Genomic DNA, 10,810 nt, shown 5'->3' on the forward strand with positions numbered 1-10,810 from the left:
ACTGTAATCTATAAGGAGTTTAGATAAAGAAGTAATATTATTTTAACTAATATTGTATGGCTACAGTTGTGAGTGTTTTCAGAAATTTCTGTGTAATTTTAAAAGGAAACATGATGCAATTCTTTAACATTATTTTCAAAACTAAGGAGTTGTTTTTAAGCAATATATTTAGAATAAATTTTTACTTCATTGCTTTAAAGTATAGAAAATAAGACACATCGGTCTTTACCCAAAATGATTTTAAACACTTTTTATTATTCACCTGTATAGTGGAAAAAGAAAAGGAAATACATGTAAAAAAAAAAAGAAAGAAAAGTAAAATTTTGTTTACAATGGAATTCATATATGTCTAATTTCTGATTTCTGTACATATAATCATCAAAAAACGTAGCTTGACACACTACTTAAAACAATTTTTGCTAAATTTACAGATGGAAAAAGAAGTCTGGTCATCTAATTCTAAGATTCAAAGTCAGGCTGTGATTGGACATGCAAGTATAACACCTTTTAATTGTGGGTTATGCACCAAAGTGTTCAAAGACTTGAATACCTTACAGAAACACATACGAAAGCATACAACTGATAAAGCTTTTCAATGTGATTTCTGTTTAAAGAACTTCAGCCTGTCTCGTAACTTAATGAAACATAAAAGAATACATACTGGAGAAAAACCATATAAATGTGATGTGTGTGGGAAAGCATTCAGCCAGTCACAACACTTACAGGGACACATGAGGATACATACAGGTGATAAACCTTATAAATGTGATGTGTGTGAGAAGGCTTTCAACAATTTAAGTAACTTTAATTGCCACATGAAGCTACACACAGGTGATAAATCTTATCAATGTGATGTGTGTGGAAAGGCATTTAACCAATCACAGAACTTACACAAACACAGAAGGATACATACAGGTGATAAACCTTATAAATGTGATGCATGTGGTAAAGAATTCAGGCAGACACAACACTTAAAGACACACATGAGGACACATACAGGTGAAAAACCTTATAAGTGTGCTGTTTGTGAGAGAACATTCAGCCAGACAATTCACTTACAGACACACATGAGGACACATACAGGTGATTATCCTTATAAATGTGATGTGTGTAGCAAGGTATTCATCCAATTACAGAACTTACAGAAACACATGAGCACACATACTGGTGATAAATCTTATAAATGTGATGTTTGTGGGAAGTTATTCACCTGGAAAGATAACTTACTGGGACACATGAGAATACATACAGGTGATGAACCTTACAAATGTGATGTACAGTGCAGGGAACTAATTTGGTTACATAAACCAGCATCAGGATCAGCATAAGTAGGATCAGGATAGAACTAGCATCAGCATCAGCATTTTAAAAAACAGCATTACTTGGATCAGCATCAGCAAGCAAAGGATAGAACTAGCATTGACCAAAGTGAAAACAGATAAAGGAAAGTCATTTAATACAACTTACAAATAAAAATTACCCCAAAAATTATTTTTAATGGCTTAAAATAGCGATGCTGTTTTTGAATTATCCACTTCCGGCAGAATAATCCTACTTCTGGTAGCATTACTAGCATTGACCTAGTTTCAAACCAGCATCAGGATAAGGATCAAACCAGGATCAGGATAAGGATAACTAGCATCAAAATCAGCAAGCAAAGGAAGCATCAAAATCAGCAAGCATAGGAAGCACCAAAATCAGCATTGATGCTGTAACAAAATTATTTCCCTGCACTGTATGTGAGAGATTTTTCAAATATGCCAACGATATAAAAAGACACATGAGGACACATACTGGAGACAAACCTTATAAATGTGATGTGTGTGGGAAAGAATTCAGGCAGACAAAACACTTACAGAAACACATGAGGACACATACAGGTGATAAATCTTATAAATGTGATGTTTGTGGAAAGTTATTCACCCGGAGAGATACCTTACAAATACACATGATGATACATACTGGAGAGAAACCTTATAAATGTTATTTCTGTCCAAGAGCATATTGTAAAAAGTCAGATCTAGATGGACACCTGAAGATACACACGTGATAAACACATAATAAACCTGTTAGATGGGTTATGTGTCGAAAGGCATTCAACCGATGACAAAAATTTAAGATCTACATACAGACATATACTGATTACAGGCGAGAAACCTTAGTATTGTGATACTTGTATTTCAAAAGATTGCATGTTTTTCTTTTTGCATAAAAATATATAACCATAAAGGGCATATAAAATGATATTATCAAATTGACATAGATAATTCAAATAAAATTGATATTTGCTAATCTGAATTCCCTCTACTTTTGTGAAGTTTTAAGGATATATTCGTTATTTTATATGCTTCCTATATCTAACTTTCTCATTTTTACATATAGTACAGTTGTCACATAAAGGTACAAAATGATACAAAAACTAAAAGTTTTGATCAAATTACTAAGAGAGAAATAACACTTTGGCTGACCCAAGTTTTACATAGGAATATATAGGAAAAATCTTTAAAAATCTTCTTCTCAAGAACCACTGGGCCAGGAAAGATGAAACTCATGTGGAATCATCCTCAGGTAGTGTAGATTCAAATTTGTTCAAATCATGACCCCAGGGGGTAGGGTGGGGCCAAAATGGCCGATCAAAGTTTTACATAGGAATTTATAGGAAAAATCTTTTTAAATCTTCTTCTCAAGAACCACTGGGCCAGGAAAGATGAAACTCATGTGGCATCATCCTCAGATAGTGTAGATTCAAGTTTGTTCAAATCATGACCCCTGGGTGTAGGGTGGGGTCAAAATGGCCGATCAAAGTTTAACATAGGAATATATAGGAAAAATCTTTAAAAATCTTCTTCTGAAGAACCACTGGGCCAGCAAAGATGAAACTCATGTTGCATCATCCTCAGGTAGTGTAGATTCAAGTTTATTTAAATCATGACCCCTGGGGATAGGGTGGGGCCAAAATGGCCGATCTAGGTTTTACATAGGAATATATAGAAAAAATCTTCTTCTCAAGATCCATTGAGACAGGAAAGATGAAACTCATATGGAATCATCCCCAGGTAGTGTAGATTCAAGTTTGTTCAAATCATGACCCCCGGGGGTAGGGTGGGGCCAAATGGCCGATAAAAGTTTTACATAGGAATATATGGGGAAACCTTTTAATATCTTCTTTTCAAGTACTTCAAAGCCATGCTTAGTGATATTTTTAAGAAATCATTCTCAGGTAGTGTAGATCCTATTTTGTTCAAATCATGACCCCCTGGGTGTTAAAATTCAAGCCCCCCCCCCAAGTAAACTTTCAGTTCTGATCTGATATGTGCTCTTTCCTAGCCAATTGCTCAGGTGAGCGATGTGGCCCCTGGGCCTCTTGTTATTATTAGGTCATCTGAGTAAACTCAGGTGACCTATTGCTATCTGTTTTCGTTCGTCGTACGTCGTACGTCGTTCGTAAACTTTTGAACATTTTCAGCTTCTTCTCTGCAACCACTGAACCAATTTCAACCAAATTTGGCACAAAGCATCTATGGGTGAAAGGGAACAAAAGTTGTGAATTTCATGATCCCTGCCCCCCTGGGGCCTGAGGGGTGGGGCCAAAACCACTAAAATTAATGCAATCTTTGAAAATCTTCTTCTTTACTCCTGGACATCAAGCAGTCAAACTGTTTGCATGATTGTAATCAGCATTGAGTCCTCTACCAAAATTGTGAAATTCATGGCCCTGGGGTCAGGGGTTCTTAAGTGCTAGGGCAGGACTAAATAAGTAGGTAGTGAAAATGCATTATTTCTTTGAAAATCTTCTTCTCTGCTCCTGGGTATTAAATAAACCAACTAAGTAGTTAGTTATGATGAGCAAGAGTGCTTCTACCAAAATTGTGAATTTTATGGTCCCAGGGTCAGGGGTTCTGGTGTTAGGGCGGGGCTCTCTTGATTATATACATTGAAAATACATGATTTCTTTGAAAATCTTCTTCTCTGCCCCTGGGTATTAAATAAACTAACTAAGTGCATAGTTATGATGAGCATGAGTGCCTTTATCAAAATTGTGAATTTTATGGCCCCAGGGTCAGGGGTTTTGGTAGGGGGGGCTTTATAGATTATATAGTAAAAATACATGAATTCTTTGAAAATCTTCTTCTCTGCTCCTAGATATTAAATAAATTAACTAAGTGCATAGTTATGATGAGCATGAGTGCCTCTATCAAAATTGTGAATTTTATGGCCCCAGGGTCAAGGGTTCTGGTGGGGGGGGGCTCTATAGATTATATAGTAAAAATACATGAATTCTTTGAAAATCTTCTTCTCTGCTCCTAGATATAAATAAATTAACTAAGTGCATAGTTATGATGAGCATGAGTGCCTCTACCAAAATTGTGAATTTTATGGCCCCAGGGCCAAGAGTTCTGGTGTTAGGGGGGGGGGGCTCTATTGATTATATAGTGAAAATACACAAATTCTTTGAAAATCTCCTTCTATGCTCCTAGGTATTAAATAAACTAACTAAGTGCATAGTTATGATGAGCATGAGTGCCTCTACCAAAATTGTGAATTTTATGGCCCCAGGGCCAAGAGTTCTGGTGTTAGGGGGGGGGGGGGCTCTATTGATTATATAGTGAAAATACACAAATTCTTTGAAAATCTCCTTCTATGCTCCTAGGTATTAAATAAACTAACTAAGTGCATAGTTATGATGAGCAAGAGTGCCTCTACCAAAATTGTGAATAATTTTATGGTCCCTGGGTCAAGGCTTCTGGTGTTGGGGGGGGGGGGGGGGGGGCTCTATAGATTATATTGTAAAAATACATGAATTCTTTGAAAATCTTCTTCTCTGCTCCTAGGTATTAAATAAACTAACGAAGTGCATAGTTAAGATGAGCAAGAGTGCTTTTACCAAAATTGTGAATTTTATGGTCCCAGGGTCAGGGGTTCTGGTGTTAGGGTGGGGCTCTATTGATTTATAGTGAAAATACATAAATTCTTTGAAATCTTCTTCTCTGCTCCTAGGTATTAAATAAACTAACTAAGTACATAGTTATGATGAGCAAGAGTGCCTCTACCAAAATGTGAATTTTATGGTCCCAGGGTCAGGGGTTATGGTGTGTGGGGGTGGGGGGGGGGTCTATTGATTATATAGTGAATATACATTAAATCTTTGAAAATTTTCTTCTCTGTCTCTTGGTATGAAGCAGATGAACTACCTAAATAGTTATGATGAGCAAGGGCCCTAATCTTGCAAAATTTTGAATTTCAAGGCCCCAGGGTCAGGGGTGGATGTGGGGCTCTACTTATATACTGAAAATGAATTAATTGTTTGAAATCTGCTCCTTTGTATTTATAAAACATTTATTTATTTTTTGATAGGCAATTTTAACGGTGCCTTTTTAAGATTTGTGCAATGTGTGGACCTAGGGTCAGGGGTTTATTTCACAGTGTTAGGGGCATTACTGATTATTGCTGAATATTACTGATTAGTTGGAATGCATTTTTTTCCCCTACCTTGCGTATGGGTATTCAGTACCCCTGCGAGGTGATCATGAATAATTCATGAATTACCTTGAATTTTTCATGAATTTTATTCATGAAATGTTCATGAAACGTTCATGAAGATCCTATGAACTTATTATTGGGCATATTTAAATCAATAAACCAAGCTAAGCAACTGCTAAGTGTATTGTTATGATGATCAATGGTGCCTCTTTCAAAATTGTGAATGCCATATAGCATCTGGCTTAAAACATGAATCAAATTCAATAACTGGAAAGTTGTTGCAGAATGCTCAGGTGACCTATAAGGCCCGTTAGCCTCTTGTTCATCTGTATAGTGGAAAAAGAGAAAGGAAATACATGTAAAAAAAAAAAAAGAAGAAAAGTAAAATTTTGTTTGCAATGGAATTCATTTATGTCTAATTTCTGTTTTCTCTACATATGATCATCAAAAAACTTAGCTTGACACACTACTTAAAACAATTTTTGCGAAATTTACAGATGGAAAAAGAAGTCTGGTCATCTAATTCAAAGATTCAAAGTCAGGCTGTGATTGGACATGCAAGTATAACACCTTTTAATTGTGGGTTATGCACCAAAGTCTTCAAAGACTTGAATGCCTTACAGAAACACATACGAAACCATACAACTGATGAAGCTTTTCAATGTGATTTCTGTTTAAAGAACTTCAGGCTGTCTCGTAACTTAATTAAACATAAAAGAATACATACTGGAGAAAAACCATATAAATGTGATGTGTGTGGGAAAGCATTCACCCAGTCACAACACTTACAGGGACACATGAGGATACATACAGGTGATAAACCTTATAAATGTGAAGTTTGTGGAAAGGCATTCAACAATTTAAGTAACTTTAACTGCCATATGAAGCTACATACAGGTGATAAATCTTATCAATGTGATGTGTGTGGAAAGGCATTTAACCAATCACAGAACTTACACAAACACAGAAGGATACATACAGGTGATAAACCTTATAAATGTGATGCGTGTGGAAAAGAATTCAGGCAGACACAACACTTAAAGACACACATGAGGACACATACAGGTGAAAAACCTTATAAGTGTGATGTTTGTGAGAGAACATTCAGCCAGACAATACACTTACAGACACACATGAGGACACATACAGGTGATTATCCTTATAAATGTGATGTGTGTAGCAAGGTATTCATCCAATTACAGAACTTACAGAAACACATGAGCACACATACTGGTGATAAATCTTATAAATGTGATGTTTGTGGGAAGTTATTCACCTGGAAAGATAACTTTCTGGGACACATGAGAATACATACAGGTGATGAACCTTACAAATGTGATGTATGTGAGAGATTTTTCAAATATGCCAACGATATAAAAAGACACATGAGGACACATACTGGAGACAAACCTTATAAATGTGATGTGTGTGGGAAAGAATTCAGGCAGACACAACACTTACAGAAACACATGAGGACACATACAGGTGATAGATCTTATAAATGTGATGTTTGTGGAAAGTTATTCACCCGGAGAGATACCTTACAAATACACATGATGATACATACTGGAGAGAAACCTTATAAATGTTATTTCTGTCCAAGAGCATATTGTAAAAAGTCAGATCTAGATGGACACCTGAAGATACACACGTGATAAACACATAATAAACCTGTTAGATGGGTGATGTGTCGAAAGGCATTCAACCGATGACAAAAATTTAAGATCTACATACAGACATATACTGATTACAGGCGAGAAATCTTAGTATGGTGATACTTGTATTTCAAAAGATTGAATGTTTTTCTTTTTGCATAAAAATATATAACCATAAAGGGCATATAAAATGATATTATCAAATTGACAAAGATAATTCAAATAAAATTGATATTTGCTAATCTGAATTCCCTTTACTTTTCTTAAGTTTTAAGGATATATTAGTTATTTTATATGCTTCCTATATCTAACTTTCTCATTTTTACATATAGTACAGTTGTCACATAAAGATACAAAATGATACAAAAACTAAAAGTTTTGATCGATTACTAAGAGAGAAATAACACTTTGGCTGACCCAAATTTTACATAGGAATATATAGGAAAAATCTTTAAAAATCTTCTTCTCAGGAACCACTGGGCCAGGAAAGATGAAACTCATGTGGAATCATCCTCATGTAGTGTAGATTCAAATTTGTTCAAACCATGACCCCAGGGGGTAGGGTGGGGCCAACATGGCCGATCAAAGTTTTACATAGGAATTTATAGGAAAAATCTTTGTAAATCTTCTTCTCAAGAACCACTGGGCCAGGAAAGATAAAACTCATGTGGCATCATCCTCAGATCGTGGAGATTCAAGTTTGTTCAAATCATGACCCCTGGGTGTAGGGTGGGTCAAAATGGCCGATCAAAGTTTAACATAGGAATATATAGGAAAAATCTTTAAAAATCTTCTTCTGAAGAACCACTGCGCCAGCAAAGATGAAACTCATGTTGCATCATCCTCAGGTAGTGTAGATTCAAGTTTATTTCAATTATGACCCCTGGGGGTAGGGTGGGGCCAAAATGGCCGATCTAGGTTTTACATAGGAATATATAGAAAAAATCTTCTTCTCAAGATCCATTGAGACAGGAAAGATGAAACTCATATGGAATCATCCCCAGGTAGTGTAGATTCAAGTTTGTTCAAATCATGACCCCCGGGGGTAGGGTGGGGCCAAATGGCCGATAAAAGTTTTACATAGGAATATATGGGGAAACCTTTTAATATCTTCTTTTCAAGTACTTCAAAGCCATGCTTAGTGATATTTTTAAGAAATCATTCTCAGGTAGTGTAGATCCTTTTTTGTTCAAATCATGACCCCCTGGGTGTTAAAATTCAAGCCCCCCAAGTAAACTTTCAGTTCTGATCTGATATGTGCTCTTTCCTAGCCAATTGCTCAGGTGAGCGATGTGGCCCCTGGGCCTCTTGTTATTATTCATCTGTATAGTGGAAAAAGAGAAAGGAAATACATGTAAAAAAAAAAAAAATAAAAAAAGAAAAGTAAAATTTTGTTTGCAATGGAATTTATTGATGTCTAATTTCTGTTTTCTCTACATATAATCATCAAAAAACTTAGCTTGACACACTATTTAAAACAATTTTTGCTAAATTTACAGATGGAAAAAGAAGTCTGGTCATCTAATTCAAAGATTCAAAGTCAGGCTGTGATTGGACATGCAAGTATAACACCTTTTAATTGTGGGTTATGCACCAAAGTGTTCAAAGACTTGAATACCTTACAGAAACACATACGAAACCATACAACTGATGAAGCTTTTCAATGTGATTTCTGTTTAAAGAACTTCAGGCTGTCTCGTAACTTAATGAAACATAAAAGAATACATACTGGAGAAAAACCATATAAATGTGATTTGTGTGGGAAAGCATTCAGACAGTCAATACACTTACAGGGACACATGAGGATACATACAGGTGATAAACCTTATAAATGTGATGTGTGTGGGAAAGCATTCAGCCAGTCACAACACTTAAAGCAACACATGAGGATACATACAGGTGATAAACCTTATAAATGCGATGTGTGTGGGAATGCATTCAACAGATTAAATGCCTTACAGACACACATGAGGATACATACAGGTGATAAACCTTATAAATGTGATGTTTGTGGAAAGGCTTTCAACAATTTAAGTAACTTAAACTGCCCCATGAAGCTACACACAGGTGATAAATCTTATCAATGTGATGTGTGTGGGAAGGCATTTACCCAATCGCAGAACTTACACAAACACAGAAGGATACATACAGGTGAAAAACCTTATAAATGTGATGCGTGTGGGAAAGAATTCAGCCAGACAAATCAATTACAGACACACATGAGAATACATACAGGTGATAAACCTTATAAATGTAATGTGTGTGAGAAAGCATTCAGCCTGACAAATCACTTACAGACACACATGAGAATACATACAGGTGATAAACCTTATAAATGTAATGTGTGTGAGAAAGCATTCAGCCAGACAAATCAGTTACAGACACACATGAGAACACATATGGGTGATAAACCTTATCAATGTGATGGACATTCTGGTGATAAATCTTTTCAATGAGATGTGTGTGGGAAGGCATTCAACAATTCAGGAAACTTACAGACGCATATGAGGACACATGTGATAAACTCTATAAATGTGATGTGTGTGCGAGAAAATTCAGCCAGACAATACGCTCACAGACACACATAAGGACACATACAGGACACATACTGGAGACAAACCTTATAAACGTGATGTGTGTGGCAAAGAATTTAGGCAGACACATCACTTACAGAAACACATGAGGACACATACAGGTGATAGATCTTATAAATGTGATGTTTGTGGAAAGTTATTCACCCGGAGAGATACCTTACAAATACACATGATGATACATACTGGACAGAAACCTTGTAAATGTTATTTCTGTCCAAGAACATATTGTAAAAAGTCAGATCTTGATGGACACCTGAAGATACACACGTGATAAGCACATAATAAACCTGTTAGATGGTTTATGTGTTGAAAGGCATTCAACCGATGACAAAAATTTAAGATCTACATACAGACATATACTGATTACAGGCGAGAAACCTTAGTATTGTGATACTTGTATTTCAAAAGATTGAATGTTTTTCTTTTTGCATAAAAATATATAACCATTAAGGGCATATAAAATGATATTATCAAATTGACATAGATAATTCAAATAAAATTGATATTTGCTAATCTGAATTCCCTCTACTTTTGTGAAGTTTTAAGGATATATTAGTTATTTTATATGCTTCCTATATCTAACTTTCTCATTTTTACATATAGTACAGTTGTCACATAAAGGTACAAAATGATACAAAAACTAAAAGATTTCATCGATTACTAAGAGAGAAATAACACTTTTTATGGATTTTTGGCTCAAATCTGTACTTTGATTTGAAGCATTTAAAAGCCAACTAGGGCTGGGTATTGGCCGGAGATTTTGTATTGCGATATATTGCGATATTTTGAACTGTATTGCGATATGTATTGCAATATTTTCAACGTAATAAAAATGGCATTTTTTCACTATATTTACTTTCATTTACACGCAGAATGTACATAACCAAGATAAATAACCTACAAGGAAAAAAAATCTTGTTGATTTCTTTAAGTTATGCTCTGAAATGCTCCCACAAAACAACTTCTGTCTTAATGTTTGGCTTAATAACTAACATTCACAAGTCCATTTTTATATTTAATGACAAAATTCCTTAATCTAAGCATATTGCCAATATATCGATATTACAAAATCGTATTGCG

The 10,810-nt window shown here is 35.3% G+C and overlaps 1 protein-coding gene across 1 annotated transcript; it reads left to right on the forward strand.

Annotated features, from left to right (window-relative positions):
* The first annotated feature begins 431 nt into the window (after positions 1-431).
* On the forward strand, positions 432-9,928 carry LOC134272759 (zinc finger protein 91-like). The gene is made up of 4 exons (XM_062754940.1): positions 432-1,274; positions 5,979-7,132; positions 7,235-7,247; positions 8,636-9,928. Exons 1-4 carry the CDS (start codon positions 432-434, stop codon positions 9,590-9,592), a joined length of 2,967 nt encoding a protein of 988 aa, XP_062610924.1. The 3' UTR covers positions 9,593-9,928.
* The last annotated feature ends 882 nt before the right edge of the window (positions 9,929-10,810 follow it).

Source organism: Saccostrea cucullata, unplaced genomic scaffold, assembly GCF_032062105.1.
Source record: "Saccostrea cucullata isolate Sc308-1 unplaced genomic scaffold, CSIRO_AGI_Scuc_v1 ctg8251, whole genome shotgun sequence".
NCBI lineage: Eukaryota > Metazoa > Mollusca > Bivalvia > Ostreida > Ostreidae > Saccostrea > Saccostrea cuccullata.